The sequence below is a fragment of the Andrographis paniculata genome, unplaced genomic scaffold, assembly GCF_009805555.1.
Source record: "Andrographis paniculata isolate CXL003 unplaced genomic scaffold, ASM980555v1 Contig32END, whole genome shotgun sequence".
Taxonomy (NCBI): Eukaryota; Viridiplantae; Streptophyta; class Magnoliopsida; order Lamiales; family Acanthaceae; genus Andrographis; species Andrographis paniculata.
Genome location: NW_026137565.1, coordinates 1220821 through 1235705, shown reverse-complemented (window position 1 = coordinate 1235705; position 14885 = coordinate 1220821). Strand labels below are relative to the sequence as shown.

The window sequence follows — 14885 nt, the reverse complement described above, 5'->3', positions numbered from 1 at the left end:
TTATGTAATTATTGTGAAAAAATTATGATAGTTTTGTAAAAATACAAGGAAATTGTTACCAAAAATAAAAATGAGACAATTGTTTGGAACGGATGAAAATGTCAAAATTGAACTATTGTTTTAGGACAAAATGAGTATATTTTTATGATAATCTCTTTTATCTGATTTTTTTTTTATTGCTATATAAATTTTAAATTATTTAAATATACTCCCTCCGTTCCAGATACCATGTCCAACGTTGCCGTTTTTGTTAGTCCCACATACATGTCATTTTCATTTTTTGAAAAATGATTACATACTTTAATCTCATTTTAAATTTTTTAATTTTTTTTAATTTTAATTAAAGTTATTTTAATCTTAATTAATAATTATTTATATTATAAAATAATTATTTTCACTAATACATTTTTAATTATATATTAATTACATCCAAAAATACTTTTTATCTCCAATGTAGCAGAGATGGTACGTGGTAATATGCGAAATGGCAGGCGATTCAGAGTGGTCCGGGTGTGCTGTAATCATGACATGACAGCAAAATAATTTTTTCTTTTTTATTATGGGAAGGAGAATTATTATTTTTTTCTTTTTTATGGGAAAGATTGGAAAATATTTTTTTCTTTTTAATATGACAGGTGGACGGGACTATAATCGCAGGAGCTTTTGAAGATACAGGTGGACGAGTGAGCCATGCACTGAACCGAACCATGATCAGAAATATGTGCAAGAACCGCAAACCAAAGAGCGCTGTGATTCTTCTGCGTCTTCATTTCATCTTCCTCATCCTAATTCTTCTTTCGTCTCTTTCTTTTGTGAATGAAACCCTAGCAGCCAGCTAGCTACCTAAATTAACATTATTCGCCAGAAATTACTAAGAATTGGTGGTCAGAATGCCGAAGGCGGCGACGGCGGTGGTCTGGGTGGTGTGGTGGCTAACAATGGCGGATTTAGGCGGAGTGCTCTCGATCCGGTTTGGGATCGACAAAGAGGAGTGTTTGTCGCACAATGTTATGTACGAGGGGGAGACTGTCCACATATCGTTCGTCGTCATTAAAGCAGATTCGTCTTGGCATTTTGGTGGCGAAGAGGGAGTCGATCTTGTTGTAAGGATTCATGTATATGTATATATATGCCTATTTATTTCAAATTAATTGTTTCAATATTTGGTTTCCCATTGACGAGTTGGATTTTGTTTTGATTCAATCAGTGTTAGATATGATTCGATTTTTTATTGCAGTGATCCTAATAACTAAGTAGTGTATGTATTATATATGCTCTTCTGGGATTGGGATTTTAGGAATTACATTGATGGAGTTGATTCCCACATTGAGGAGGTCTTGTTTGTTTTCATTCATGTTCCTGATTCAGTTAGTTACATTCTGTGATTTGTGCAAACTTGATGTATAGATAGTGGATGGATCTATAAAATCGAGCTGTTCTGTTTGTTGTAATATTGAAGAAATTCATTGACTCTGCATTTAGGGATGAATTGAATGATCACAGTGCTTGAGAGAGCTAATTGCTTATTAAGTTGCTAATGTTGAAAAGAGGTCACGAGTTTGATTCTCGCTCGCTAGCTCGTTCTTAGCGATAGTGTCATGTTTAAAAGGCTCTGATGAACCATGTGGATGCGAGCAGAGCTTAAATCCAGGCTACTCGAGTTTTAGATCATTCAAATGGGACAAGAAAATATTGAACTTACTACAATTTGGTAGTTTCTTTTGGATATGTTTGATTTATAATTAAAGGTATAGATAATTTGGTAGGGTATGTAATTAAGAGGACACAAACGGCATTTAAATCAAGCAATGCGTTTAGATAGAAATTCTTGGAGCTTTGAAAATAATATGGGAATAGTAAAAAGTTTTGATGTTATGTTTTATGAGAAAAATAATCTATATGTTTGATGTGATATTTTTGAAAAAGTTATTATAGATGAATAGTGTCAAAAGTTCTAAAAGTGTCGGTATAAACAGAACTTAATAATATGTAGCCCCACAAGAGTGTAGCTTCTTCGCCTTAACTTAGTTTATTGTTGTATCCAATAACTTTTAAGATTCGATTGTCAGGTAAAAGGACCGGATGGTGAGCACATTCATGATTTTCGCGACAAGATAAGTGAGAAGTTCGAGTTTATGGCTCAACACAAAGGCATACATAGGTTTTGCTTCACGAACAAATCTCCTTACCATGAGACCATTGATTTTGATGTGCACGTTGGTCATTACTTGTACTACGATCAACATGCGACAGATGGTATGCGTGTATTTGTATCTCTCAGTATATCCTTTTTTCACTTTCCATATTCTTCACTTTAATTGAAACAAAACTTTTTTATTTGTGTAGAACATTTTAATCCGATGCTAGAAATGATTTCCAAGTTAGAAGAAGCTCTCTACAACGTCCAATTCGAACAACATTGGTTGGAGGCACAAACAGATCGCCAAGTTCTCGGTAACTTATCAAATTATATGCGCCCGATCACACACATACATGCACAATCATTACTTTTCATTTTTATTGGCATTCTCTATTACAAGTTTTATGCTATTTCATTATAAACTGCTGTAAAATCTTTTATTTTTTGGATTTTATAGTGCATTGTTATCGAAAACACATAGGTTTTGTTTATTTGTGAATTTGGATTTAGATTTTTAAATAGTAAAAGAGTGAATTTGATTAGTTGTTTAAAGTAATATAATAGATGTTGATGTGATATTTTTAATGTAAAATTATTTTTTCAAATAATAAGAAAAATAACAAATAGTTACATAATTTGATATTTTTTTAAAAAAATAAAATTAAATGAACATTAAAAATCTTGTCAGAAATTCATAAGAGGTTTGCGTAATTATAGTTTATACAAAAAAAAGGAAGAAAGTTATAACTTAATATAGGATTGCAACACATCACTTAAGATTCTTCTTGAAAAAGCTATTGTCCAATTTGCATAAGCATCGAACATGCATGCTTATTATCCTTTTTCTTCCAAATAGATGGACCGAATCAATCTATCTTATACAATCATAAACACTAAGATGTGGTATGCTTTGTTTTTGATATCTTTAGTGAACGAAGCAATGGGCAAGCGAGCGGTGTACAAGGCGATATTCGAGTCACTAGCGCTCGTTGGAGCTAGTTTCCTCCAAGTTTATCTTCTCCAACGACTCTTTGAACGAAAACTTGGCACATCTCGGGTGTAAGTAGCGTTTGTAAGCTTATATTTTTGCACGACGGCTAATTTACGGATAACTTGGGTCTGGAAATCCCCTTGGTTTTCTTTTTTTATGACGTTGGAACCCGCAACGGCTAACTGAAAGTGCGATATGGGTAAAATCCCCGGCCGAATCTAATAGCCTACAAACTAGGCCCCGACAGATTGTCTTATTTAAGCATATAGAGGTGAGATGGTAACAAGCTAAGGGGAAGTCAATCCACACGAGTTTTGTTAGTATTAAGGTTGTTATGCGATAGCTTCTTTTTGTTTTTTGTTTTTTTTAAAAATTGTTAGGTGATAACCTAGCTGACCTGAGCGAGCTTAGCTTTGGTGTTGTTTTTCATTCATTCAATTCATTGTTGGAAATTATGATTTACAGTTAGAATGGGTTTGATTAACTGCTTTGCCATTACTATTATTTTCTCAAAAGAATTCCATGGCCATTTAATCCATAGATTTTTTTTAGAGTTCTGAAGTTTTGAAAAATTAAAAATAGTAAAATATTATGTTTAATTTGATATTTTGTGAAAAACAAATATATTTGATATAATAATTTAAAGGAAAAAGATAAAAAATGATCCCAATGAAAACGAAATCAATCAATTTTGATTCCATTATAAAAAAAAAAAGAAATTATCATTTTTTATTTTATTAGAAAAATTTTTAATCACTTTTGGCTTTACTAATCAACACGGCCATGTTTCAAAACAACGTGGTTATGTACAATACCAAAACAAACACAGCCATTTAAAAAGAAAAAAAAAATATATATATATATATATATATATAAAAACAAGAAAAATATCGGTGAGTGTTTGGTACGTGTGCTGTGATTCATTTTCATTTTGGTAATTAAGTTGATAGACAGACAATTAGTTTGCTCTTGCTTCCAAGTGAAACTTAAAACATCAATTATGAATCAAAACACTGGTGTGCAAGTTGGAGTCCGGCAAAATAATGGCGGCATTTCTCTTCTCCAAGAGTGAGTCAGTGGAGGGGTAGGGCAGGGCAGGCAGGATGAGAGAATGTTTGGAATTGGAGTGCTGCTGTACTGTGCTGCGTTGAGTTGAGTTGAGGGTTTACACTCCATTTCAAACTCCAATCAAGTTTACCTTAATATTAACAAGAGTTGAATGGCGCCATTCACACACACCCCTTGGCCTGAGGAGGAGACTCACTATCAAATCCATTAGGGTATTTTTTGGAATAATGATGATGATTGAAGATGGTGATGATAAAACGAAAACAACACCAATAATCACTAACATCTCAGTCTCCTATTTTTCTCAACTGGACTAATTTTATTCAAACGGAAACACATAGCATAGCAAGAGGTAACAAAACAACGTCTAAACAAACATACACACACACAACTCCTCTTGGCTCCCTCTTCCTTCCTTCCTTGTAGGATAGTCGGGCTGGCTTGCCTGCCTGCCCCGTGCAAATTTCTGCAAAAACATCAGCCAGTTGGACCCGAGAGTCTTTACTGTAAAACATCATCTATCAACTATATACTATAGTATACTACTACATGTGTTGAAATTTAAATACATAAGCACATCCTTGTATTAATCAAAATAATGCATAAGTAAACATTTATTAGTATACAAAATCTGTGTAGAACTATTTATTACAAGAGATTAGTTTTCCTTTTTTACTGGTAAGAAAGTTTTTCTTTTTATTGGATTTCATTTCCTTTTTCTAGAGATATCCTTTCAATTATTCTTGTGTCTATAAGATGAATAAAAATCAAAGAATTCATTCCAGAATTCATTCAACAGCATAGATTATTTTGCTAACACAAAAGTGAATTATGAATAAGATAGACATCGGATAGATATTTCAAACATTAAGATACCATACCCCTACCATATATGCATTTTACACTACAATGTTAGTAGTATATAAAAACAAATTATGTGGATTTATATTGAATATAAAGCATGCTTTTTATCTACACAAATTAATCAACAAGTTTCTGGATGCATAAGTGATTCCAGCTTGGGCTCACAAAGAATTAATTACTAGTGGAGTTTGCATATATAATCTGATACCAGTATAGTTAGTTATGAGATGGGGACGTACCAAAAAATTGAAAGATTATGCAAGCTCGACAACAAGGGCTGAGGCACCTCCTCCTCCATTGCAAACACCAGCAACACCGTGTTTTCCTTTCTTCTGCCTCAATACCTGATACCAGCCAACATTGCTCAAGCTTGTCAGCATGATGTCCAAACTCATATTTTATTTTGTATTTGTAACTAAGAATAATAATAATAGCAACTGTGAAAATCATGAGTAATGAGAAACGCCCTGCCACGCTTGACAACAAAAAACACTGTGATGTTTCAAAAATAGCCTTTCTCAAAATAACTGACCCTAAACTCCACTGTAATAAAAGTTAAATATAGAAACTATTTTTATTATGTCATTCAATAACTACATGATGTGTGTGTGTCTGTAAATTAAAATCTACTACACCCACAAATAAATTATATATAATAATATATATTCACAGTATCTGGCACAAAATAATAAAATGAAAAATGAACAATTAAAGAAAAGTATACCCCCAAAAGAGTAACCACGATACGAGCTCCACTGCAACCAAGAGGGTGGCCAAGTGCTACAGCTCCACCATGTACGTTAACTTTTTCCTGCAAAAAGGATATTTAAAATAGATGTTTAGATTCATAACTATGGAATACATCTAGCACAAGAAGCAGCGTTCAAACTTCCCAATAAGGGTTTTTGAGTTAACACAAAACAGAGTTATCTCAATGATTCTTTTGTATACACTTGTTAGTTTAATTTATATGCAGATACTCCAAGATCACTCACTCGAGGCTGAACAAGATTTGAATTGAAAACTCACCGGATTCAGATTCAATAACTTCTGATTTCCGAGAGCTACGACCTGCATAGAATTACATACGTGGAATTAGACTGCAAGCTTTTCAAATAGTAATGTAGTGAACTCATCTAATGTAAATCTTCTTGTGTTGACTATTGAATAAGTGAACAAATCTAAAATGTGCTCAAGTTAGACTCAGTAAGCAAATATTTCACTTGAGCTCAAGCTTGTGCTTGTTTATCACAAAGCAAATAAGCAATCAAGCTCAAGCATGAAATTCCTATCAAACCCTAGTCCCTACTCTTATCTAGTGGTAAATTTACCGCAAAGGCTTCATTGATTTCGTAATAATCTACTTGAGACGCTTCTAAACCAGCATTTGAAATTGCTTTGGGTATTGCGAGAGATGGTGTAGTTGTGAATAATTCTGGGGCCTGCAAATGTTCATGATTTAATCAGTTTAGAATTGAACATGACAAGTTAGATAAAGGTGAAATAGGGATTAAACTTTGACATGAATGCCTACCTGAGCAGCATCAGCATATCCCGTGATTTTTGCGATGACTTCAAGCCCAAGCGACTGTGCCTTTTCTCCACTTACTAATACAACTGCAGCAGCACCATCGCTGCATATGAAAATAAAATTAGTTGATCAAAGTACATTAGGGCCAATCACCGAAAATCAACACTTTAATTAATAAGCCAAACAAAAGTTTCAGATAGTCAAGTATTTGAACAAGAATGAATTGAATTAGAAACTAAGGTTGCTCAGAAGGATGAAATAATGCCCACAGACCTTATGCTGGATGCGTTACCAGCCGTGACTGTGCCACCATTTTCCTTGAAACTGGGTCTCAGCTTCTTCAACTTTGCAGCATCAAACTAACCAGGACAAAAGAGCATTTAGTGCTGAGAAACAGTCACTTTGTGTTCGCATTCAACTCATTAAACACACAAGCGCGTGCCACATGGTTATACAATGCACCATAAATATACAGAGATAGTTTCTGGTTGGAGTCGGAACAACTACTAAGGACACTAAGGCGAGATTCTGATGTCTGAAAAATGGAAATAGGCTTTACCTTTCTTTCATTAAATATGCGCATGTCTTTTGATGCTATATGTTTCAAAGCGTAACTTAGCATGCTTTGCTTAAACAATCACCATACAATTCAAATTGCCAGTTATTATAAACAATTTTTAGTAATAATAATAAAGAAAACAATCTCCATGTCGTGATGTTTTCCTAAATTAAATATATTTTCACATGTGTATATATATATATATATATTCAAACATGCCATTACCAAACTTAACTTTCACAACGTTACTTCCCCCTCTCTCAGAAAATATAAGCAATCTAACAATTTAACTATTATTCAATCTCATTGCAAATTGAAATATCATTAACCACTGTATCATAGACATAACCCTAACCACTAATCTTATGTTCTATAATCTATATCATAACAAAACTTTACTATGCAAATTTCAAGTCAACAAAAAACACAACTTTATTACACACAAGCAAAATAAAATTCCAAAACTGCATCCAAACAATGAAATTGAAAGAAAAAAAACAAAAACAATACATGCAACCACTGTATTTGCATTGACGAGGGGCAGACAAATAAACTCACCTTCCCAAGACCTTCATCCTTCTCAACAATTGTAGATGGTCTTCCTCGCCCACCTGACACCTCAACCTGAATGCAAAAGATTAAAATGCATCATAAAAATGTACAGGAGCTACCTAATGTAAGCTTAGGTCCAGAGGCCATACAGGAACAATCTCCCATGTGAAGGCGCCAGCATCTTGAGCAGCAATCCCACGCTCAAAACTTTGGATTGCATAATTGTCCTAGACAGATTAAGCCATATAAAAAATACATCCTAGCACATTCTTCCTATTTGAAACTAAAAAGAACATGAAAAGCAGAGAGTAAGCAGGACACCCCAAATAACAAGCCAGATTCGTATCACCCTTGCCATAACACAAGACATCAAAATTGAAAACTCAGATCCAGGATTAAAATCTAGTGTTGATATATAAAGGCACAACAAGAGGGAAATGGAAATTTCCTATCAATGAGAAGAAATGCAAATAATACCAGCCTTCAAAATGTATCTGCTTACAGAAAACAAGTGGTATGCTAGAAAACAACTCATAGAAAGGTTGATAAAACCTTTAAAACTATATGTACATATTTGGGACCAAAGAACATAAACAAACCTGTTCCTCTCTGGTAATATTGTGTTGTTCAGCACATAATTCAGCACAATTCCCCATGCTACAGTCATTATATACATCCCAAAGTCCATCTTTCAGCATTCCATCAACAAGAGAATCATGTCCAAGTCGAGATCCTTTCCTGTAATATGCCAAGTTCAAATAATTAAGAATAATACGGCTAAATTTCAGCATGCTAGATAACAAAACAATTTCAACTGCAAAAGATGAGAGTCTAGCTGCTTTTCAAGAAGAATACCACAACCCAATAAAAGAAAGAATTGTGTCACAAAAATCATTAAATCTTTTATAGTATCTAATTATTTCGAAAAATCATGAAGTACATGCTCAAGAGAAGGCCTTCATAATAACTCTCAAATTCTTTCATAAAAGTATATGATCTAAATATTAGAAGCGGCATTGTTTAATAGAAACAATTAGCACAGAGAGGAGACAGCCTTCAAAATAACTATTTGGTTGTCACATTCATCAATATTTGGTTTCTTTTAGTTCACAATTTCATGTTGATGTAGAAATTTATCCTATTCTAGTCAGATGCAATTCAATTAAAGGCTTAAAGCACATATTCCTTACAAGAACACCTACCTTGCCTCCGCCAGGTACTTTGGGACATTTGACATGCTCTCCATGCCACCTGCCACAACAACATCATTGATTCCCAACTGAATGCTTTGGGCTGCCTGCATGATTGCTGTAAAAATAACATCAAGTCAGAAATCATGTATGACAGAAACATCTCATTCTGGGGGGAAAAATTACCATAATCTGTATAGTATTACCAGAGGATCTAGGTTTCTATTTGGTTGTCTCATTCTGGCACAAACTAACTTTTGAGAGGATCTAGGTTTTTAAAGATAAGAGCCAAACCTTTCATTCCAGAGGCACATACTTTGTTGACAGTTGTGCAGACAACAGTATTGGGGATCCCAGCGCCTAAGGCTGCCTGCCTTGCTGGGGCCTGTCCTAAGTTTGCGCTAAGCACATTACCAAAGATAACTTCTTGTACAAGTGATGGGTCCACATTTGCTCTTTTCAGAGCATCTGTATATGGCAAGTTGAACGAACTCATTATATACTAAATGCTAAAGTTAAGACTTTCCATTTGAACAACGGAACACTAAGTTTGTAGTCTTACTCTCAATAGCAATGGATCCAAGTTTGGTGGCCGGTAATGATGAAAGTGTACCAAGAAAACCACCCATGGGTGTTCGGGCAACACCAACAACACAGACATCTGAATTATAAAGCATAAGCGTAGTTCATTAGGACAAGATATAGAAAGTTCAAATGTAATCTGGCAATAAGGGAATAATTGGAGGTGCTTAGGAGTTTTGAAATTCAGAAATTTTCACATTCAAGGAAAAAAGGAAAACGAGACAAGTATAAAACCAACATAACCAATTCAATCAGAACGGTGAACAGAACCAAAGGAGAAATATTACTAAAACAAGCAGCCAAAAATTTCAACTAAATTGGTATAAACGATAGCAGTAGCCTGCATCATAGCTATTTGATGCAAAACAGTTGTTCTTTTCCTTTATTATTAATATTATTATTACGCATTGAAAGAGAGTCAAGGAAAAATCACCTCTAGGCTTAATCGCTGCTGCTGGAGCCATGATCAAGTTGTGCGTAATTTAATTTCTGTTACAGGAATTGCATCAGAATTGGAGGGAAAAAAAACAAAACAAAAGAACATAAAATGGTCGATAACTTAACATTGCACCGGAAACAACGGCTTACACGTGATCCTTAATTTCCAAAAATAAATAAGATAAATCCCCTTGACCAAAAGAAATTAAAATCATCCAAACTCCTAACCAACCAAAATCCTCATTCAATCAGCTAAACTGCATCAGCTTAAACTTTCCTCTCTCTATCGCCACATTAAAGGCTTATGATTTTCATTTCCTCAATATGTTCCACATAATAAACACACCACCCACGCCGCACAGATCTCCGGCTGCTAACTCGATTCCAGCAAATTAACAAACAATCAGGTATCGGATGCACTAGATCCAACCACAGCACAAAAACACCGAGATACTGGGAGGGAAAACAAGCAGGAAGCTCTTCCGTGTTAATATGCATGAAAAATTAAGCGATTCTCGGGAAGAAGAAACGGCGATCGGCAAGACAAACGGAATCTAGGCATGGTGGAATGATAGCTAAAATGTAAAAGAGAGTATACCTGTGGAAATCGGCGAGAAGTGAGGAGGCAGCAAGAGAGAAAACACACGTGAATGGCCGATGTGGAAAGCAAGCCGAGCCGGTTGTCGTCTATATATAGTGGGGGTGGGTGGGGTGGGGTGGGTTGGCGGCACGATTTAGGTAGTCTTTCTTTTTTTATTTAAGCCTTCGGAAACAGGGAAGATGGTCACGTGATAGCCAGCCAATGCAACGAGTTGGTGCTCAACTAATTTATACATTAACTATCTCTTATTGTCATTAATTCTATTATATTATTTTTTTTATCTCTCATTCGTATAATATTTATTTTAATATCTAAATTATTCTATTTATCATCTGTTATGGTAAATCATATTCAACTTATTTCTATATATAAACAATTTAATCATTTATACATATTTCCATATATTTTTTTTATTATCTAATAATATTTTTAATTTTTAAATATTAACCTATAAAAATTTTAATAATAGAATATATTTGAAATAAATCAACATGTATATTAACTAAAAATAATATAACAAAAATCATGATAATTAACAATAAATTTAAGAATTATTATTTTTATTTTCAAATCATATACAAATAATATATACAGTAAAGTAACAATAAATAATTTTAAAATATGATAGATAAATACGTGAGAATTAGTTAATAAATTTTAAATATATATAGTTTATGTTATATTTATAATTTAAAATTTTGAAATTTTAAAAAAATTTTGATAGTATTTAATTTAATTCTTTTTTAATTTTTGTTGAAGGTAACCAGTTCTTAGGTAATAAATTTTGATAACTGAATTTCTTTTTTAAAGGTAATGAATTTTGTTATAGTAAGATAATAAAGAAGATGATTGTAGCGGATGCTCTTATTGAAAATGTATTAAATACAATTGGTGGTATTTTATAATTTTATTTTATTTTTTTATGATCCTTATTATTGTATTTTTTTTATAAAAATAATACAATATTAATTTTTATATCACTAATAGTATAATTTACTATATCTAATATAGAAATTAAAAAGAAATGCATCCATTTGGGATGTGTTTGTTTTTAATTTTAAATCTAAATTAAATTATTTGACCTGTAATGGTGTGTTCTTTTAATTTAGTTTCGACAATTTTAGTCTAGGTTTAATATTAAAATAATGAATAATACAGTTTTTTTATGAGAAAAAAAAAATTATTATTTTTAAAAACGTTATAATACAAATAATAAAAATTTGAAATTTAAATGATATTTGTAGAATATTATGTTATATTTAAATTGAAAATCAAATAAAAAATTTTAATTCAAATAAAAAAGATATACTCCTTCCGTCCTGAAAGTATAGTTTTGGTTGTGTTTGGCACGAAATTTAAGAAATATTGATATTATATTGATAGTGGATAAAAAGTATAGCTAAAATATATTTTTGTCTTGTGAGTGTATTAGTGTAAAAAGTCACGACAATTGTATAATAATAATGAAAAAATAAGGGTAGTTTTATAGCGATATAGTTATTTATGGAAATAAGACTATTATTTTAGAACGAACAAAAATAGTAAACAAGACTATTGTACTGGGACGGATGGAGTATTATCTAACTCATTTATAACACGAATTCGTCTAATTCTTTTTTAATAGGCGACCTTGTAATATTCTGAATTTAATTATATGCAATTCTCCAACAAATTAAACCTGAATTGACTTTAACCTTAATAAATAAATAACAAAAAAAACACAGGTGTAGAATTTGGCAAGTAAATTCAAACATATATACAAATTAAACATTTTCAATATTAAAAAGAAAAAATTATGAGGTATATTTCTATATGTTTTTCTTTTCTTAGTTATCATTTTAAATTTCAAATTAAATATTTTTTATTTAAGATATTATACAATATATTTATGTTTATGTTATAATATTAAAATTTTGATTTAAATTAAAATTATTATACAATATTTTTTTTTTATTTCAAATGGTATAATTCACATAATTTAAAAGATTCCAAATAAATTAAATTACAAATAAATATACAAGAGTTTCTAATAATATTAATAATAATGTGCAGAGCAAGAGGATTTTAGTCGAGTAAAAAATGGTCGATCTTTTAGTTGTTTTTTTTGTTTTTTTTTTTTTTGTTTTTTCAATAATAATAAAAAATTATCTATCTTTGGCGAGGAGCCAATATTGACTCAACAACGCGCACTCACGTACATGGAGAGAGTAACGATGAAGTTTTACTTGTTTGTTTTGAATCTGTATTTACATATTATATTTTATATACCGCCGTGTCTGATACGAAATTTAAATTTATTAAAAAAATACTTCCTCCGTTCAGTTAAAAATTATACACAATTCTATTTTGAGACGTCCAATTACAAAATAAATATTTCATTAAATACCTCACTTTTATCCACAAATACCCTTACTTTACATCACATCATTATTTTTATACCAAAAAGTAAGGGCAAAAATGTCATTACACTACTTTTAATTACCCACTATAATTAAAAAACTATTATTTCTTAAACATCGTGCCAAAAGTAAATGTATATTTTATCCGTGGACGGAGGGAGTATTACAATACTCCCTCCGTCTTAATTACGAAAATGATTTAGGGGCGTGTTTGGCAATTAGCTGATAGCTGTTAGCGGTTAGATGATTCAATTAACTGATAGTTGTTAGCTGATTCAATTAGCTGATTTAACTAGTTGATTCGATTAGCTGTTTGTATTAAAATATTTGGTAAAACAACTGTTTAATATTAGCTTTTTATACGTAAAATGACAATTGAGGACATTTCTATTTTATTGTTGTTTCTAATATATTCAATTATTTTCTTTTGAGTTTAGAATGTTTAAAATTTTTTGTTATTAGTTATTGAAAATTGTAAAAGTGTTATAAAAGTATTTATTTTTATTACAGTTAAATTTAAAAAATAATATTTTTTTATTAAAATATATAAATAGCTTTTTTTTATTGAAAATGATGTAAAATATAAAATAATAAATTTTTCGTGTATATATTTATTATGTTAGTTATCGATTAGTTCATTATATTTATAATTTTCAATAAATTTAATTTATTTTTAGTATAAAATTTATATAATGTAATTTTAATAAAAAAATAAATTAGTAATATTTATATTTTTTATTTTATGTTGATTTTTATAAATTTATATATTTTACAATTAAAATAATTTTTATATAAAAAATTATTATTTTAAATTTATAAAAGTAAAACTATAATATAGTAAAATATTCTAATATAGTTAATTAATAATCAAAATATATTTATTTGTGTAAAATGTATAATAAATTTTTAAGGGGATATAAGGAATAAAAAAATTTTTACAAAAAAAAACTATTTCAAAATGTTGGGTAAGTTAACTTTTCAAAAATTAACTTTTTGGGTCCAAAAAGCTAATTTACCAAACACTTGAATTAGCTTTTTGACTGGTCAAACAGCTAAAAGCTCTTCAATAAGCTATTTGCCAAACACCCCTTTAATTTTTTTTAGATAGGTATATTAAAATACAGGGTAAACTGTTTTTTAGTCTCGTAACTAGATCTTCTTATCATTTTAGTCCCGTAAATGGGACATGTCGCAAACTAGTTCCATAAATGAAAAATTTTCGTTGTTTTAGTCCTCTGGCATCGGAGACGCACGCGTGGCTCGCCGGAGGCTATGTGTCCGCCAGGTGTCGCCGTGGATTTTATTATTTTTTATTTTTTTAAAATTGATTTTAAATTAATTTTCAATTTTATTTGTCTTTTTTAATTTTTTTATTTGATCCAATTGAAAAAAATTAAAAAAATAAATAAAATCCACGTGTCCGTCAAGTGTCTCTAACCTGGTGGACACGTGGCTTCCGACGAGCCATGCCGACGTCTCCGGCGCCGGAAGGACACGTGGGTTTGAGTGATTCCTTGTCTTATTCAATTTTATCTGTCACTTGTAGATTGTTGTGAAGCAATGGGTTTCTTTCAGCCATATTGTAATTTTGTTTAGGATCTATTCCGAATATTAGTTTTTATGTGTTATTGATCTCGTGTTACCGATTTCGGGTTTAGGTCTGTCGATTTGATCTGCGAATTGGATTTATTATTTGGGGGTGGGTAATTCGTTTCGGTAATTCATTTGGAATATCTAAATCTCTATCACTGAAATTTTATGAATCACAATGTTGTAATTTTTGTTTATAATCAATTTTCGAGTCGCTATTCTTGAATCACATTTTTGGAACCCTTGCCGTTGTAATTTTTAGCATCGCACCTTTTGAATCGAATTGAATGTTAAGGATTTATATCAAGTATATGTTGTTTCTCCCATACTGGAAGCCGTATCGTACTTACGAATCTGCCTTAGGAATTTTTCGTGTTCCT

General features: G+C 31.4%; 2 protein-coding genes across 3 annotated transcripts; one reads left to right on the top strand and one right to left on the bottom strand.

Moving 5' to 3' along the window:
• The first annotated feature begins 700 nt into the window (after nt 1-700).
• Nucleotides 701-3595, top strand: LOC127247913 (transmembrane emp24 domain-containing protein p24beta2-like). Its single transcript, XM_051270000.1, has 4 exons — nt 701-1103; nt 2070-2256; nt 2347-2454; nt 3070-3595. Exons 1-4 carry the CDS (start codon nt 891-893, stop codon nt 3201-3203), a joined length of 642 nt encoding a protein of 213 aa, XP_051125957.1. The 5' UTR covers nt 701-890; the 3' UTR covers nt 3204-3595.
• A 711-nt stretch (nt 3596-4306) lies between these two features.
• LOC127247588 (acetyl-CoA acetyltransferase, cytosolic 1) lies at nt 4307-10632 on the bottom strand. Of its 2 annotated transcripts, none has more exons than XM_051269508.1 (15): nt 10514-10632; nt 9911-9966; nt 9458-9556; nt 9190-9363; nt 8908-9013; nt 8305-8443; nt 7855-7932; nt 7712-7777; nt 6868-6953; nt 6598-6697; nt 6395-6505; nt 6093-6134; nt 5788-5874; nt 5303-5407; nt 4307-4665 (listed from the first exon to the last, which is right to left on the bottom strand). In XM_051269508.1, exons 2-14 carry the CDS (start codon nt 9939-9941, stop codon nt 5318-5320), a joined length of 1209 nt encoding a protein of 402 aa, XP_051125465.1. In that variant the 5' UTR covers nt 9942-9966; nt 10514-10632; the 3' UTR covers nt 4307-4665; nt 5303-5317. The 2 variants fall into 2 exon arrangements, with proteins under 2 accessions (XP_051125465.1, XP_051125466.1); XM_051269509.1 differs by lacking the exon at nt 10514-10632 and adding an exon at nt 10042-10330.
• Between the last annotated feature and the right edge of the window lie 4253 nt (nt 10633-14885).